The sequence below is a fragment of the Rhinoraja longicauda genome, chromosome 17 (genome assembly GCF_053455715.1).
Source record: "Rhinoraja longicauda isolate Sanriku21f chromosome 17, sRhiLon1.1, whole genome shotgun sequence".
In the NCBI taxonomy this organism is placed as follows: domain Eukaryota; kingdom Metazoa; phylum Chordata; class Chondrichthyes; order Rajiformes; family Arhynchobatidae; genus Rhinoraja; species Rhinoraja longicauda.
In genome coordinates, this window is record NC_135969.1 from 39,428,234 (window position 1) to 39,447,377 (window position 19,144).

At 46.8% G+C, this 19,144-nt stretch overlaps 1 protein-coding gene across 10 annotated transcripts in view; it reads left to right on the forward strand.

Annotated features, from left to right (window-relative positions):
• The first annotated feature begins 4,154 nt into the window (after positions 1-4,154).
• The window catches only part of magi1b (membrane associated guanylate kinase, WW and PDZ domain containing 1b), a 369,840-nt gene continuing 354,850 nt past the window's right edge, over positions 4,155-19,144 (forward strand). For 5 of the 10 annotated variants that reach the window (XM_078414540.1, XM_078414542.1, XM_078414543.1 and 2 more), the window contains exon 1: positions 4,158-4,497. In XM_078414540.1, coding sequence (XP_078270666.1) covers positions 4,221-4,497 — 277 coding nt within the window. In that variant the 5' untranslated portion in view covers positions 4,158-4,220. Of the gene's footprint in view, positions 4,498-19,144 lie in introns of all 10 variants that reach the window. The other 5 variants (XM_078414545.1, XM_078414546.1, XM_078414549.1 and 2 more) reach the window with 3 other exon arrangements.

The following is a 19,144-nucleotide window of genomic DNA, read 5'->3' on the forward strand; positions in this document are numbered from 1 at the left end:
GTCGACCAGAGGGCAGATGAACAAACAGACGGTGGCCGGGGTGGGATGGATCTTTTATTATTTTGCCTGCTCTACTGAGGCAGCGTAGGCTGAACAGGTGCTCCAGGGAGGGCAGTGAGCAGCCGATGATCTTCTGGGCCGTCGTGATGACCCTCTGAAGGGCCTTCCTGTCCTTTTCTGAGCAGCTGGCATACCATGTGGTTATACAGTATGCCAGCACACTCTCGATGGAGCAGCGATAGAAGGACAACATGAGCTTCTCCTGCAGGTTGGTTTTCCTGAGGATCCTCAGGAAGTGGAGTCTCTGCTGTGCCTTCTTTACTGTGGTGATGGTGTTGGTAGACCAGGTAAGATCCTCTGCGATGTGCGTACCCAGGAACCTGAAAGCTGGTACCCTTTCCACACAGACCCCATTGATGTAGAGTGGGTCGTAATCTCCACTGGTTTTTCTAAAGTCAATTATAAGTTCCTTTCTTTTGGAGGAGTTCAGGACCAGATTGTTCACTGAACACCATGCTGCCAGCCTTTGGATTTCATCCCTATAGGCTGTCTCATCTCCTTCTGAGATGAGTCCAACCACAGTCGTGTCATCCGCGAACTTGATGATGGTGTTGGTGGGATGGGTGGGGGCGCAGTCGTGAGTGTAGAGGGAGTAAAGGATGGGGCTCAACACACAGCCCTGTGGTGAGCCGGTGCTCAGTGTAATGGTGGAGGAGAGGTGAGGGCCTATTTTGACGGTCTGGGGGCAGTTGGTCAGGAAGTCCTTGATCCATTGGCAGATGGTTTGAGAAGACAAAAGGTATGAGGTGAAAGGTAGAAGAGCAGCAAATTGTGAAGGAATGCAAGTCTTCTCTCTTGTTCCATCAGTCTGAAGAAGGGTCCTGTCCTGAAACGTCATCTATCTCTGTTCTCCAGAAATGCTGCCTGACCTGCTGAGTTACTCTAGCACTTAGAGCTTCATAAACTCATAGAACCACGCAGCGTGGAAACTGGCCCTTGGGCCAAACTTGCCCACACCGACCAACATGTCCCATTTACACTAGTCCCACCTTCTTCCGTTTGGCCCGTTTTCAGTCAGAGAGTTGTGAATCTGTGGAATTCTCTGCCTCAGAAGGCAGTGGAGGCCAATTCTCTGAATGCATTCAAGAGAGAGCTAGATAGAGCTCTTAAGGACAGCGGAGTCAGGAGGTACGGGGAGAAGGCAGGAACGGGGTACTGATTGAGAATGATCAGCCATGATCACATTGAATGGCGGTGCTGGCTCGAAGGGCCGAATGGCCTCCTCCTGCACCTATTGTCTATTGTCTATTATTGCCTATTGGCCCCTCTAAACCTATCCTATCCAAGTACCTGTCTAAATGTTTCTTAAACGTTGTACCTTTAAACAATGCTGCCTGACCTGCTGAGTTATACCAGCACTTTGTGTCCTATTGTATATTAAGGAACATCTGTTGTTCCAGCTTTCTCCGGAGATACTGCCTGACTTGCTGAATTACAACAGCACTTTGTGTTCTTTGATGTATTAATTAGCATGCGCAGTTCCCTGCTTTCTCTAGAGTTGCTGTCTGACCCGTTCAGTTACTCTAGCACTTTGTGTTCTTTTTTTTTGTATTAATCAGCATCTGCAGTTGGACAATAGACAATAGACAATAGACAATAGGTGCAGGAGGAGGCCATTCGGCCCTTTCAGCCTGCACCACCATTCAATGTGATCATGGCTGATCATTCTCAATCAGTACCCCGTTCCTGCCTTCTCCCCATACCCCCTGACTCCGCTATCCTTAAGAGCGCTAAGCTCTAAGAATGCTCTAAGAATGCAGTTCCAGCATTCTCCAGAGATGCTGCCTGACCAGCTGAGTTACTCCAGAATTTTGTGTCCTTTTATGTAGATTTTCTCCACGAAGCTCTGGGAAATCAGCACTTCAACTAAAAACTGTTTATATGAATGAGGACATGGCAGATTTAGGAACGCTCACATCATTTGTTAATTTACTGAACTAATAAAATCCACAGGTTTGTGAAATAAGCTGGAAGGAACTGCAGATGCTGGTATTAACCGAAGATAGACACAAAAATTGCTGGACTGACTCAGCGGGACAGGCAGCGTCTCTGGGTAGAAGGAATGGGTGACGTTTCGGGTCGAGACCCTTCTTCAGACCGAGTCAGGGGAGAGGGAGATACATTGGAGAGAGGAGGAGAACTTCTTCAAAGTAGACATACCTTGAGGAGATTTTGCAGTGGAGTAGACGAAATGTGTAGGAAGGAACTGCAGATGCTGGATTAAACCGAAGAGAGACACAAAATGCTGGAGTAACTCAGACAGCATACACCTCAGTGAGTTACTCCAGCATTTTGCACTGATCTTCGGTTTGTGAAACAATCCAGAAGCATGAATGATCCAGAAAATTGAATTCAGATTTTTCCATCGCAAGTGACAAATGGGTAAATCTGAAGTGGGCATAAGTGATCAGAGGCATTAAACGTTGGTGTTAGATGGTGCCTGATCCTGCTGAGTTCTTGGTTCTTGGCTCATGGTCCTCCAAAATTTTCCAAATGGAATTTAAACTGGAGGTGGCGGAGTATGGACTTAAGCAAGAAGGGCTTCTTCGAGAAGAACTGCCTTAAATTTAGTTGTGTCGGGTTGAGTAACTACAGTAGGGTGAAGACTATTCCATGCTTTAATTGTGCGAGGGAAGAATAAATTGCTATACACATCTGTCTTGGCAGCGGGTATCTCAAATTGAATCGAATGCCCTTGTCTGCTCCTGATAGATTTGAGTTTGGTTTGGGTTTGTTACTTCAGCATAGACACAAAATAGCCACAAGGGCCACATCTAACTCCCTCTTAAATATAGCCAATGAACTGGCCTCAACTACCTTCTGTGGCAGAGAATTCCACAGATTCACCACTCTCTGTGTGAAAAAAACTTTCTCATCTCGGTCCTAAAAGACTTCCCCCTTATCCTTAAGCTGTGACCCCTGGTTCTGGACTTCCCCCTTATCCTTAAGCTGTGACCCCTGGTTCTGGACTTCCCCAACATCGGGAACAATCTTCCCGCATCTAGCCTCTCCAACCCCTTAAGAATTTTATATGTTTCTATAAGATCCCCCCTCAGTCTTCTAAATTCCAGCGAGTACAATCCGAGTCTATCCAGTCTTTCTTCATATGAAAGTCCTGCCATCCCAGGGATCAATCTGGTGAACCTTCTCTGTACTCCCTCTAAGGCTAGAATGTCTTTCCTCAGATTAGGAGACCAAAACTGTACGCAGTGTATGATGCTGTGCAGATAGATGAGATGGGACAGGCTTTAGGACCCAGAGAGAGGGAGAGAGGGAGGGAGGGAGGGAGGCTACTGCTGTGGTGGTGGGAAGGGCTGGCTGATGTGGGCGTTGCTGTGAGCTGGAAGGGGTTGGAATTGCTGGAATTGAGCAGGGGAACGCCGGAGGAAGAAAGTGTGAAAGGAGAGGGTGGCGGATGAAAGCTGCCCTCAGCCACCAATCTCACAGCAGACCAGCAATCGTGGAATGTGGAGCTTGTGGGGGAAGACTCTGGGAACACCTCCTCATCTGCACTTGATAACTTGTTGTTTGTGCTTTATCTTTGGAGGCGATTGATTGATTGCTTGCTCGTGGGACTAATGTCTACAGTGCCTTTGGAGAATGTGAGACTCTAGTTCCTCTGGCTGGGGCTGCCTTGTTGTTTTGGTTTTGTTTTGGTTTTGTTTTGGCTGGAGGAGATATCTTTGGGATAGTTTTGCAGGGTCTGCTGAAAAGCTGCAGATTTGGGAGTGGATTGGGAAGAGGGGAGAGAGGGAGAGGGGGAGAGAGGGGGAGAGGGAGAGAGTGATAGAGAGAGGGATAGAGAGAGGGATAGAGAGAGGGATAGAGAGAGAGAGAGAGAGAGAGAGAGAGAGAGGTAGGGAAGGAGGGGGAGAGAGTGGGGGAGAGGGAGAGGGGGTGAGTGAGAGGGAGAGGGGGAGAGGGAAGGAGAGAGGGAGAAGGAGAGGGAGAGAGGGGGAAGGAGAGAGGGAGAGAGTGGGAGAGGGGGAGAGTGGGAGAGGGGGGGAGTGGGAGAGGGGGGGAGAGGGGGAGAGAGAGAGAGAGGGAGAGAGAGAGAGAGAGGGGGAGATCTATCTCCCTCTCTCTATGCACCGTTTCTCACCTGCTGGAGCCCAGTGGAGTGCACGTTGGGAACCACCACTGCCCCAGCTGCCAGCACCATGTCCAAGATGGTCCAGAGGAGGAACCACTGGAGCAGCAGGGTACGCGAGAGTGCGGTGGACAGGCAGCAAGGGGAGAGCATGGCCTCACTGCTGTCGGGCGGTGCGGAGCTGGGACAGTTCCCACAGCTGGCAGAGGGAGCCGGGGAGTTGCTGCAGCTGCTGCTGCTGCTGGAGGTGGACGGGCTCAGGGTGGCCGGGCTGCCGCTCTACGATGTCCGCACCCTCCTCACAGCCGGCAAACACCACCCCATCCGCCTCAAGACCGTCAAACAAGGTATGAAACACACACACACACACACACCTGTACACACACACACACACTTGTACACACACACACCTGTACACACACACACTCACACCTGTATACCCACACACACCTGTACACACACCTGTACACACACACACCTGTACACACACACACACCTGTACACACACACACACACACACACCTGTACACACACACACACACACACACCTGTATACCCACACACTTGCACACACACACACACACTTGTACACACACACACACGTGTACACACACAGTTGGACACACACACACTTGTACGCACACACACTTGTGTTATAAACACACACACTTGTGTTATAAACACACACACTTGTGCACACAAACACACACACTTGTGCACACAAACACACACACTTGTGCGCACACACACTTGTGCACACACACACACACTTGTGCACACACACACACGCACTTGTGTTATAAACACACACACATAAACACACACACACACACACTTGTGTTATAAACACACACACACACCCTTGTGTTTTCACGCACACACACGTGTTACAACAGTGTATACACACACACACTTGTGTATATATATATAAACGCACACTTGTATACACACACACGTACACACACTTGTATACATATACACACTTGTATACACATACATACGCACACTTGCATACATACACACACTTGTATACATATACACACTTGTATACACACACACGTACACACACTTGTATACATATACACACTTGTATACACATACATACGCACACTTGTGTATGCACGCTCACGTATATATTCAGACACATATACAGGCACACATACACACACTTGTATACACACACTCATATATATATACAGACACACACATATATACACACTTGCAGAGAACAGACACACACTTGTGTATGCATATATGCACACATACTCACTTGTATAGACACACCCACACAAAATATATATGGCGGCAGATATGATATGGTATTTAAGAGACTTTCGGATGGGTATATGGATACGGAGGGATATGGATTATGTGCAGTCAGGCCAAAGTTGGTCTTTGCATCTTGTTCGGCATGGACATTGCGTGCCGAAAGGCCTGTTGTTGTGCTATACTGCTCTATGTAACCATCAGACCAGCTCGGGTCAGTCTGCTCAGCATTAGACTAAGGATCATCCATAAGGCTGCTGTGCCCTGCCTGCTCAGTGGCACATTGATTAGCGAAGGTCTGAGACGTGTGTGAAATGAGTCTAGTCTGATCTCGTGGGTCAAACTATAAAAGAGAGGCAGGGCCTGTGGTTCTCGGGGTTTAATAAGTCCATAAGACTTATTGGATGTTAGATAGAGCTCTAGAGGCTGGTGGAATCAAGGGATGTGGGGAGAAGGCAGGCACAGGTTGCTGATTGTGGATGATCAGCCATGAACACGATGAATGGCGGTGCTGGCTCGAAGGGCCGAATGGCCTCCTCCTGCACCTATTTTCTATGTTTCTAAGACATAGAATTAGGTCATTCGGCCTATCGAGTCTAGTCTGCCATTCGATCATGGCTGATCATTCCCTCTCAACCCAATTCTCCTGCCTGCCTTCTCCCTTTAATGTTTGTCGGCCTTACTAGTCAAGAACCTATCAATCTCAGCTTTAAAGAAATGCCCAACGCCTTGACCTCCACAGCCGTCTGTGGCAACGAATTCCACAGAAGTCCCATTTACCTCTGGCTCCTCCTCATCCCCTTTTGAAAGGTACGTCCTTTTATTCTCAGGCTGTGCCCTCTGGTTCCAAACTCTCCCACTACTGACAAACATTCTTTCCACGTCCAGTCTGTCGAGACCTTATTAATACCTGTCCTTGAGTTGTTTATCATTTGAAAGCTGAGATTTTTGAACATTTATTTCCTCCCCCCTCCCCCTCCCCCTCCCCCCCCCCCCTCCCTCTCCCCCCTCCCTCTCCCCCCCCTCCCCCCCCCCCCCCTCCCTGCCAAGGCAATTATTCAAAATGACTAAACATTCCGCCTATCTGGGAACTGAGTGACGAAGCAAACTTGTATTGGGAGCTCCTATTTATGGCAAGGCAGCCAGCCACACACAGCCTTCATGGTGTTTGTTTGTGTGTGTGTGTGTGAGGGAGAGGGAGAGGGAGAGGGGGGGGGGAGAGAGAGGGTGGGGAGAGAGAGGGGGGGGGAGAGGGTGGGGGGGGGGGAGGGTGGGAGGGGGGGAGAGGGTGGGAGGGGGGTGAGAGGGGAGAGAGAGGGACAGGAGAGAGGGAGGGGGAGAGAGAGAGGGAGCGAAGGGGAGGGAGGGGGAGAGAGAGAGAGGGAGCGAAGGGGAGGGAGGGGGAGAGAGAGAGGTGAGAGGGAAGAGAGGGACAGGAGAGAGAGGGAGGGGGAGAGAGAAAGAGAGGGGGTAGAGAGAGAGGGGGAGAGTGTTCATTGGTCTACTGGGGAAATGTGCAGCGTAACGAGTTTCCACAACACTTGGAAGTTGCCCAGCTTTATTCAAGTGGGCTGATGTTGGTTTGAAAAATTATACTCTGACAGGGAGGCAGACTCCCAGCGATTGCCGTGACAACGCTGAGAGTGGTGACCTTGCACCTGCTTGTTTGGCAGTGTTGATGAAGCCGACTCCCAGGTTTACAAAGAGGAGCACTCACTTTGTTGGCCCTGTTGATTGTAAATATTGCAACACTGAGCGGTGGTTTTCCGATCCCGTCTGATAGTCTTCGCAACTCTTCGATCAGAAAGGTGGCTTCGAACACAGTCGTAAAGGAACGCACAAAAAAAAAATCCGAAGAAGGGTCCCGACCCTCAATGTCACCGTCCATGTTCTCCAGAGATGCTGCCTGACCCGTTGAGTTACTCCAGCATTTTGTGTGTCTATTTGGCCACCTGAAAAAGCTGCCAGTTTTAACTTGGCCAAGTAAAAAAAAAAAACTCTCGTGCTTTCTATTAAAATAAATCAACTTTTTATTGCCCTCAGTTAAAGGGATATTAAAAGTTTTGCTTTTACTTAAAATGACACAAAGCGCTGGAGTAACTCAGCGGATCAGGCAGCATGCCTGGAGAATGTGGATAGGTGACGTTTCGGGCTGGGACCCTAGTTTTCCCTCTTTGTGTCTGTAAATCAATTGTTTTTGAATAGGGGGTAGGCCATTTAGAACAGAGATGAGGAAAAACTTTTTCAGTCAGAGAGTTGTGAATCTGTGGAATTCTCTGCCTCAGAGGGCAGTGGAGGCCAATTCTCTGAATACATTCAAGAGAGAGCTAGATAGAGCTCTTAAGGATAGTGGAGTCAGGGGGTATGGGGAGAAAGCAGGAACGGGGTACTGATTGAGAACGATCAGCCATGATCACATTGAATGGTGGTGCTGGCTCGAAGGGCCAAATGGCCTACCCCTGCACCTATTGTCTATTGTTTTGAGAATGGAATTAATTCTAACAAAGGAAACCCCCTTTTATTTGTGTCCGATTTTTATACACGCACATATATACCTATATTATATTTACAAATATACATATGCACATACACACACACACACACATATATATGCATATGATAGACACAAAAATGCTGGAGTAACTCAGCGTGGGACAGGCAGCATCTCTGGAGAGAAGGAATGGGTGACGTTTCTGGTCGAGAGCCTTCCTCAGACTGATGTCTGAACTAAACTACATTGAGCTTTCCAAAGACAACAAGGCCCTCTGGTTCTTGAACAGAGACCCAATCAGATTCTTTTTACATGTATGTGACTGACAATAGAATGCATTCTTCCCTGTGGGAATGGATTACAGACCAGCCTTTGCAGTTTCTGTATTGAAGAAAATGTTATTTTACCGGAACAGGAATGTTCCCCCTTTTGTAAATGCTTACCTCCTTTCTGAATTCAGTACAAGGAACGGCTTGGCATGGGTGGAGATTTGGGGTGTCCCTGCCTGCCCACCCACTTGGGTCCAGGGATAATACGACCTTGGCTGTGGGGGTGAGGAAGTAGATGGGATAACGGGGAACACAGAGCTAATTGTGTTCAGAAAAAAAAATCATCACAGTTTCAAGGCTTTTTCTGATAACTGACCATCTAAAGTCAAAGATATGGTGCCTCCCTCATCTCTGTGTATTCACTAAACGTGCTTCTGTCTCACTCTTTCCGCGTATTGTGAAGGACAAACTTCACTAGTTTGGCAAATTGAATGGGTAAAAAAAAAAAAAAATCTTTAACGTTTCGCTTTTGAAAAGTGTTTTTACTTCAGAAGTAGTCGTTGGTAGAGATCATTACATTCTCTAAAGGTATCACAAAATGCTGGAGTAACTCAGCAGGTCAGGCAGCATCTAGGAGAGAGGGAATGGGTGACGTTTCGGGTCGAGACCCTTCTTACATTCTCTAAACTCCATTCTCCGTATAGTTTAGTTTAGAGACACAGCATGGATACAGATCCTTCGGCCCACCTATTCCGCGCCAACCAGCCATCCCCGTACACTCGCTACTAGCCTGCGCAATATTTACTGAAGCTAATTAACCTACAAACCTGTACGTCTGTGGAGCATGGGAGGAAATCGGAGCACCCGGAGAAAATCCATGCAGGTCACGGGGAGAACGTACAAACTCCATACAGTGGTCGGGATCGAACGCGGGTCTCTGGCGCTGTAAGGCAGCAACTCGACCGCCGTGCCGCCCCTGTTGGTGGACCCTGATCAAACCTGATGCGGCCTTGTTTGACACTGAATTTATTTTTTAAAAAGAGCATAATTTACTGTATGGGTTCTCATCTCCTGTACCCCTCACGAAAATCAAAATAGTGTAACAATGTTTACATGAGATCCATTTACAGGCATAGTGGATATAATTTATCATATTGACGTGCTTAACTGAAACTGCATTGTAACATGTTATTTTAGCAAATGCTTGCACTGTAGGTTACACTGGGACTAGCCGGGGTTTAGGTACAACTAATGTAACCGTTATGGAGTATTCTCAGATTATGTCATCTAAATAAACATGGTTTGGTTGTCAAAGATTCGGAGATTACCGGGAATGGATTTTGTATCAACATTTGAATTCCCTCTGCCAGTGGCTCATAGATTCCTTGCACACTTTCACAAGGTCAGTGCTTGCATATGCTGGCTTTTGGGTAACTGAAGAATGTTAAGTCTTGTGAGGCACTGATCATGCACGTCATGGACATCCTTGCTCCACAGAAAGTCCTCTTGTATCTTTAATGAAGGTTCTCCGATTGCAGGACATTTTGTAACCTTCAAATGAGCGTTTGTCAGCACTGGGCCTATACTCGCTGGAGTTTAGAAGGATGAGGGGGAGGGGGAGGGGGAGGGGGGGGGCTTATTGAAACTTACAGAATAGTGAAAGGCCTGGATAGAGTGGATGTGGAGAGGATGTTTCCACTAGTGGGAGAGTCTAGGACCAGAGGGCACAACCTCAGAATTAAAGGACGTTCCTTTTGGAAGGAGATGAGGAGGAATTTCTGTGAAAGGCCGTGGAGGACAAGTCAATGGATATTTTTAAGGTAGAGATAGATAGATAGATTCTTGATTAGTGCAGGGGTTATGGGGAGAAGGCAGAAGAATGGGGTTAGGAGGGAGAGATAGATCAGCCATGATTGAATGGTGGACTAGACTTGATGGGCTGAATGGCCTAATTCTGCTCCTATCACTTATGAAAACGAAAATAGCGAATGGTGTTTTCGTCTTGTATTCGATTGACAAGGCCCTGCGTTCTACTGGGCACGATAATTTTAGATCTATGTTTACCGTTATATAGTCTTAAGATTGTCAGCTGAATGACAAGAAAACAAGGAGCAGGCGTATACCAAAGATAGACACAAAACGCTGGAGTAACTCAGCAGGTCAGGCAGCATCTCTGGAGACAAGGAATAGGAGACATTTCTGGTCGGAACCCTTCTTCGGGCCTGAAATGTCAACTATTCTTTTTTTCTCTAGAGATGCTGCCTTTGTATGGACCAGCACCTGCCGTGTCTTCCTATACACAAGTGTATACCATCTGCCCTGCCCATATAATATGATCCCAAGCCTTAACTCTTTAAAGCTTCTTGGAGCCCTCAATCCCTTCTACCTCCATTTCTTAGGACTGAGATGGGGAAAAACTTTTTCAGCCAGAGGGTTGTGAATCTGTGGAATTCTCTGCCACAGAAGGCGGTGGAGGTCAATTCACTGGATGTATTCAAGAGAGAGTTAGATTTAGCTCTTGGGGCTCACGGAATCAAGGGATATGGGGATAAAGCAGGAAAGGGGTACTGATTTTGGATGATCAGCCATGAACATATTGAATGGCGGTGCTGGATCAAAGGGCCGAATGGCCTACTCCTGCACCTATTTTCTATGTTTCTAATGTGCTAGCCTCCACATCTCTCTGGGATAAAGTGCTCCAGAGAGAAGATAGTTTGGTGTAACTCTAAGAATTCAGCAAGGCTTTAAGTTAGGGGTGTCAACTATCTCACTCCTAAATACGGGACAAGGTGACGTCACTGTCCCGTGCCCCATGTGACCTCACCCAGCCAGTGGCCATGTGCTCCCGCTCCACCAATGGCGGCCGCCTGGGCAACCTCCGTTAGGCAGCGCCCAGGCCTCCGGACCTAGACTGTCCAGAGCTAAAATGTCGGTGCCTGAACTGTCGGGGCCTGAACTGTCGGGGCCTACAGCGTCCCCCGGGCCTAATACGGGACAAGGGTGGTCCTGTACGGGACAAACCAATTTAGCCCAAAATTCAGGATGTCCCGGCTAATACGGGACAGTTGGCAACCCTTCTTTAAGTGTACGTGTGAGTTAGGCCTCAAATGCCCGAGGGCTTTATGGGCATTTTCCTGAGGTGATGTAATGGCCATTATTGATAGTGGATATAATGCTACATTAACTGGCTGAGAATATCATTGCCAATTGTTTTTAAACCAAAACGTGTGATTAGTGAGAAATAAAAGAGACAAAGTGCTGGAGTAATTTGGCGGGTCAGGTGGCATCTCTGGAGAACATGGGTTGGTGATGTTTTGGGTCAGGACCGTTCTTCAGACCCGTGTTAGCATCTGCTAACTAAGGTGGCCGCCTTAATGACTTGTGAATAGCCTGCTTCAGTGGAGATGCACACCTCGTTCAAGATTTCATTCTTGTTTAAATAAATAGTTAAATTGCCAGCATGTTTCTCTGTGTAGGTTTTCTCAGTTATCTTGGATCACACCCATGATTCAGGCAGCATCTCTGGAGAAAAGGAACAGGTGACATTTCAGGACAGGTTTGAAGACTGGTTTCGACCCGACACTTCACCTGGTCCTTTAAACTAGACTGGAAATGTATTCAAAATAAAAGTGAACATTGAATAGTAGAAAGGGTGAGCTCAAAGTGCCAACAGTTGATTTTGTTGAAGATTTATGCCCGAAACGAGGAGGGGGGATGCAAAGATAAAGGGAGAATTCCAGAGATTAGAGGCTTGATAACTTGAAGGAGAGAGAATGGGGTGAATGGAAAGGAGGGGGGGGAGGGAGTGGGTTACATCTGAAACCAACCTCTCAGGAATGCGGAGCCTCTTGAGGTTTGTAGCTCAGGAGAAATTTAATCAGGAGGGATGGAACAATAAGGACATTTATATAGAAACGGGAGAAGTTTAGGTTTTTTTTAGAGGCAAGGATTTTTTTGCGGGAGATTGTGGAAATTAATTGAAGTTTGGACATTCGATGGTGGGAGGGGGTGATTCACTTATTATCCTTTCCACCAACATGACTGTAGCTGCAAGGTTATTCAGGGGTCACTTTAAATAGTGACATAATCATGTTCACTTATCTCATCTGGGGATTACTCATTTAGCAGAGGGGCACTGCCTATGATTCCACATTTGTGTCTGATCTCAGAACCACAGTCTAAGTACAGCCTCTCAAGTGTTTTCCTTCTGAATTTCATTCCTTCCACGTCCTGCAGTGCTTTGCTTTTTGAATCAAAATTTTAAAATATTTAGTTTTCTGCAAGATTGCAGCTTTCTTTCTGTATTTCCACAATCATCTTTTTATTGCATTAGACTTACAAGAGCAGAACACGGTTTAAAACAAAAACTTTTGGTAATTTTAAATTGCCCCCCGTAGCAGAATTAGATAAGGTGAGGTGAAGCGAACTCATTGTCTAACATTAACATTAAAACATTTAACATTTGTTGAGCCCTTGAGACAATTATTTTATTCTTTCTATCTTTCTTTCTGCACATGCTTTTATAACTGACAACATTTGTTTAGTTTAGTTTAGAGATACAGCGCAGAACCAGAGGTCCTTTGGCCCACCCTGTCCACACCGACCAGCGATCCCCGCACATTAACACTACCCTATAATAATAATAATAATAATAATAATACTACATTTTATTTGTCATATGTAGGTTGGCTCAGGGTCAACGGTACAATGAAATGTATTTGACAAGACAACGGGTCACCTCAGCAGTAATATTCCATGGATAAATAAGATTTTAAAAAATGACATTAGTGAGGTAAAAAGACAATATTAAAAATAGGTAAAAAGACAATATTAAAAATAATCAACATATATGATGTGAAATGTGTTTATGAGTTCAGAAGCCTGATGGCCTGATGGTAGAAACTGTTCTTAAGTCTGGTAGTATGTGCAGCCATACTCCTGTATCGTCTGCCTGACGGTAACAAGGAGAACAGCCTGTGTGCTGGGTGGCTGTGGTCCTCGATGATGCTGCGTGCCTTCCGCAGGCACCGCCGGTAGAAAATGTCCTGAATGGCCGGGAGACAGTTGCCAGTGATGTGCTGTGCCGTCTTCACCACCAACTCTCTGTGGTGATTTGTGGTTGTGAGCAGAACAGTTCCCGTACCAGACTGTAATGCAGCCCGTCAGCAGGCTCTCGATGGTGCATCTGTAGAAGTTCAAGTCAAGTCAAGTTTATTTGCCACATACACATACACGATGTGCAGTGAAATGGAAGTGGCAATGCCTGCGGATTGTGCAACAAAAAAAAATTACAATTACAGCACATAAATTAAAATTAAAATGCCAAACTTCCTCAGGCTTCTCAGGAAAAAGAGCCGCTGGTGGGCCTTCATTGTTATTGTTACACACACTGGGGACAATTTTACATTTATACCAAGCCACTTAACCTACAAACCTGTACGTCTTTGGAGTGTGGGAGGAAACCGAAGATCTTGGCGAAAACCCACACAGGTCACGGGGAGAACGTACAAACTCCGTACAGACGGCGCCCGTAGTCGGGATCGAACCCGGGTCTCTGGCAACTCTACCGCTGCGCCGCTTGAAGAAGTCAAACCCGTTATTTGTGCTGGAGTAACTCAGAGGGAAAGCTGCATCTGTGGGTAGAAGATCTACCCAGAGATGCTGCCTGTCCCGCTGAGTTACTCCAGCATTTTGTGTCTATCTTCGGTGTAAACCAGTTTCTGCAGTTCCTTCCTGCACAAACCCGTTATTTGATTGCATTAGAGGCAAAATTAATACTTAAAGGCACAAAGTAGGAACATTTCAAAATTCAGCAGAATTTTAAATGATGTAATTTGAAGCCTTGTGATGTTTCAGCTGGTGCTTTTATTATGACCAGCGTGGTGGAGCTGAGGAAGACTTTATTTTTTGCATGTCGATGCTGTTCCTTTCCACAGACTGGCCCCAGCAGCAGACGGCAGCTGTGAGACTAGGGAGGAATGAATTTTGGTGGGCAACAAGGAATGAACCTGCCACACTTGCTGCTAGTGTGGCCTCTTTCCATCAGACAGTGAGGGTGAGCACCCAGTTAGAAACTGAAACATAGAAACATAGAAAATAGGTGCAGGAGTAGGCCATTCGGCCCTTCGAGCCTGCACCGCCATTCAATATGATCATGGCTGATCATCCAACTCAGTATCCCGTACCGGCCTTCTCTCCATACCCCCTGATCCCTTTAGCCACAAGGGCCACATCTAACTCCCTCTTAAATATAGCCAATGAACTGGCCTCAACTACCTTCTGTGGCAGAGAATTCCACAGATTCACCACTCTCTGTGTGAAAAAAAACTTTCTCATCTCGGTCCTAAAAGACTTCCCCCTTATCCTTAAACTGTGACCCCTTGTTCTGGACTTCCCCAACATCGGGAACAATCTTCCTGCATCTAGCCTGTCCAACCCCTTAAGAATTTTGTAAGTTTCTATAAGATCCCCCCTTAATCTTCTAAATTCCAGCGAGTACAAGCCGAGTCTTTCTTCCTTGAAGCTTGGTACAAGGAAATGCAGATGCTGGTTTCTAAAAAAAAAAAGACACGCAGTGCTGGAGTAACTCAGCGGGTCAGGCAGCGTCTCTGGAGGAAAAGTACGGGTGACGTTTCGGGTCTGAAGAAGGGTCCCTGGCCGGAAGGTCACCCGTCCTTTTTCTTCAGAGATGCTGCCTGTCCTGCTGAGTTACTCCAGCTTTTAGATTTAGAGATACAGCGCAGAAACAGGCCCTTCGGCCCACCGAGTCTGCGCTGCCCAGCGATCCCCGCACATTAACACTATCCTACACACACTAGGGACAATTTTTACATTTGCACAGCCAATTAACCTACAAACCTGTACATCTTTGGAGTGTGGGAGGAAACCGAAGATCTCGGAGAAAACCCGCGCAGGTCACGGGGAGAAGGTACAAACTCCGTACAGTACAGCACCCGTAGTCAGGATCGAACCTGAGTCTCCGGCACTGCATTCGCTGTAAGGCAGCAACTCTACCGCTGCGCCACCGTGCCGCCATTATGTGTCTATCTTCCACACAAATGAGAGTAAAACCGAGCACCCGGAGGAAAATCCAAATGGTCACAGGGAGAACGTGCGAACTCCACACAGACAGTAGCGGAGGTCAGAATGGGACCTGGGTCTCTGGTGCTGTGAGGCAGCAGCTCTACCCGCTGTGCGCCCGCCACACTGTGTTACTCTAACACTGACTGTGGTGTGAATCAGTGAAAGTCTCCTTATTAGAATCATTACCAATTGGTCACTTTTCAACCCAGCATTTTTTTTTTTGAAATCGCAGATTCAGGGACTGTTTCCGCCCAGCTATTTTCAGGCAACTGAACAGTCCTTTGATCAGCGATAGTGTGGTCCCGACCTCCCATCTACCTCACTGGAGACCTGTGAAGTATCTTTAATCGGACTTTATCGGACTTCAATGTTAAACCTGCATCTGTGGATTGTGGAGGCCAAGTCAATGGATATTTTTAAGGTGGAGATTGGCAGGTTCTTAATTAGTACGGGTGTCAGAGGTTGTGGGGAGGAGGCAGGAGAATGGGGTTGAGGGGGAAAGATAGATCAGCCACGATTGAATGGTGGAGTAGACTGGATGGGCCGAATGGCCTTATTCTGCTCCTTGAACTTATGAACAATTGACATTTCGGTTCCTGACTTGACAAGTCATTTCTGGTCAGCGTTTTTTTTTTTTGAAGCTGTTCTCTTCTGCTCAAGAACATCCCCGTGATAGACGTCTACTCGACTGTTATTTATGACTAGTTTGCCATCACGTCTCATTCAGAGGGAGCACCAGAATCGAATCATCCCAATCAAATCAAGCATCAATTTGGAAACGTGATCATCTCAGTTATAGAAAATAAATGCAGGTGGAGGCCATTTGGCCCTTCGAACCGGCACCATAGCGTAAGTGGTTTAGCTAGAGCTCTACAGCTTCTTTCATGGACGTAGGAAATATACAGACGGTGTGGACATTGCCATTTTGCTGCTTCGCCTTTCCTTTGAGTGATGAAGCTTTGCAAAAGCTAACATCGTTATCTTTATTGTGCAGGAAGGAACTGCAGATGCTGGTTTAAACTGAAGATAGACACAAAAAGCTGGAGTAACTCAGCTACTTGGATAGGACAGGTTTAGAGAGATATGGGCCAAATGTAGGCAGGTGGGACTAGTGTAGATGGGACATATTGTTCGGCGTGGGCAAGTTGGGCCGAAGGGCCTGTTTCCACGCTGTCTGTATGCTTCTCTGAGTTTATTACTCTCTAAGTGCTGGAGTAACTCAGCGGGACAGGCAGCATCTCTGGAGAGAAGGAATGGGTGACGTTTCGGGTCGAGGCCCTTCTTCAGACTGATGTCGGGGAAGAGGGAGACACATCGATAAGGAAGTGTATGGTGTGAAAATAGGACATAGGGAATGGAGATCAAAGAAAACGTAGAATAGATCATTGTTAGCTGGGAGAAGGTAACAACAAAGCCAACAGAGATAAAATATAGTCGGAGACAGTAAGACTGGTCGGAGAACTGTGAAGGGGGAGGGATGGAAAGAGAGGGAAAGCAAGGGTTACTTTATCGTAACGTTATCTTTATTTCCACCTGTTTACTTTCCTGACTGCTGAGGATCAATAATGCACCTGATCCCATTGATCCTTGTCGCTCTGAACTTTGTGACACTCAGGAATTATTTCATAAGTTCTAGGGACAGAATTCCATAAGTTCATAAGTGAAAGGAGCAGAATTGGGCCATTCGGCCCATCAAGTCTACTCCGCCATTCAATCATGGCTGATCTATCTCTCCCTCCTAACCCCATTCTGCCTTCTCCCCATAACCGCTGACACCCGTACTAATCAAGAATCTATCTATCTCTGCCTTAATAATGTCCATTGACGGCCTCCACAGCCTTCTGCGGCGATGAATTCCACAGATTCACCACCCTCTTGACTAAGGAAATTCCTCCTCATCTCCTTTCTAAAGGAATGTCCTTTAATTCTGAGGGTATGACCTTGGGTCCCAAACTCTCCCACTAGTGGAAACATCCTCTCCACATATACTCTATCCTGGCCCTTCACTTTCAATTTGGCCATTTGGGATGGGATGTGGGAGGAAACCCGAGCACCTGGAGGAAATCCTCGTGGTCCCTAGGGGGGGAGACATGCAAACTCCACACAGACAGTGGCCGACGTCAGGATCGAACCTTGGATTCTGGCGCTGTGAGGCAGCAGCTCTATCAGCCGTGCCACAATAGACAATAGACACAATAGGTGGCCACAATAGTAGGCCTTTCGGCCATTCGAGCCAGCACCGCCATTCAATATGATCATGGCCACTATGCCGCCCCTGAGCATAATAGGCAGTAGAGTTACTCTGGTAGTCAGCAGGGAAGCTCCCAATGACAATGTCAAGTTGTAACAGGCCTCGACAGAGAAATTTTTCACCCCTTTCAACGTTATTGACTGAAAGACAGCAAAAGTTCATTTCTCAGTATTTCTTGGTTCATGACTTCCTCTGTACCGTAACCTTGTTTTTCAAGCTAACCAGAAGATTTGTACAGAGTTGACGATAATAGTCCGAAGTAAATACCTGAGGCAGACAGCTGGAAAATCATAAAGTGACAATGATTTGCGCTCAACTAATCACCATTGCAAGGCGAAATGGAAATTTCGGGAAGCAAACTTGGATCACTGCACTCGAGAACGTCCTAAATCGCACTGAGATTCTTAGCGCTGGTGAAGCATAATGGTCTTGAAAGATTCGTGGTTAAACCTAATGGTTTATAATGTTCATCAAAGTGTATGTTTTGTGAAATGATCCAGAGCAAACACTAACCTCAGGTGTGTAGGAAGGAACTGCAGACGCTGGTTTAAACCAAAGATAGACACAAAAGGCTGGAGTAACTCAGCGGGACAGGCGGCATCTCTGGAGAGAAGGAATGGATGGCGTTTCGGGTCAAGACCCTTCTTCAGGTGATGGGGGGAAGCTAGGAAACCATAACAATGGTTTAAAATATATTATAGACAATAGACAATAGGTGCAGGAGGAGGCCATTCGGCCCTTCGAGCCAGCACCGCCATTCAATGTGATCATGGCTGATCATTCTCAATCAGTACCCCGTTCCTGCCTTCTCCCAATTATTAGTTTAGTTTAGTGATACAGAGCGGAAACAGGCCCTTCGGTCCATCGAGTGTGCGCCAACCAGCGATCCCTGCACATCAGCACCAGGGACTAGTTACAATTCGCAGAAGGCAATTAACCTACAAACCTGTGCGTTTTTGGAGCGTGGGAGGAAACCGGAGCACCCGGAGAGAACCCATGGGGAGAACGTACAAAACTCCGCACAGAAAGCACCCGAGGTCAGGATCGAACCCGGGTCTCTGGCGCTGTGAGGCAGCAACTCGACCGCTGTGCCACCTTACGCGCAGGATTTATATTTGTTACGATTTTACAATTCAATCGAATACCTACAAATTAAAATCGGGTTAATTATACAAAAACCTTTTTTTCTTTTCGAAGAAGTTCTGAGTCCCTGATCTTGGTTCAAGTTGGCCGTGGAATGAAAGCCATGCTTTCCTGTCGGGAAAAGTGCCACGGATGAAACTTGCTGTTGATTTATCCAACGGCACTTTGGCACGACATCTATGAGGCCGTTCGGAAGCTGCACTTGAATTAGCCCATCACCCTTGAGGCAAAGCTGACGGACTGATCATGGGTGCTGTGTTGTCATGGTAGTTCCGTAAGATTATGAAAGCTTAAATTTTAAAGACTCTTCAAATTTTACAGATTATGAACGAATACCAATTGTTTTTTTTTAATGCAAAACTATCTAGAGGGAAATTACAGGAAGCTTCTTGGGAATGCACGTCAATGTGAACAAAGGGATCCCTGTGTCCTTGTGATGTTCCTGCAGCTTTCATGCCCCATGGGAAGTTTGTCCTGTTGTTCTGCGTTGG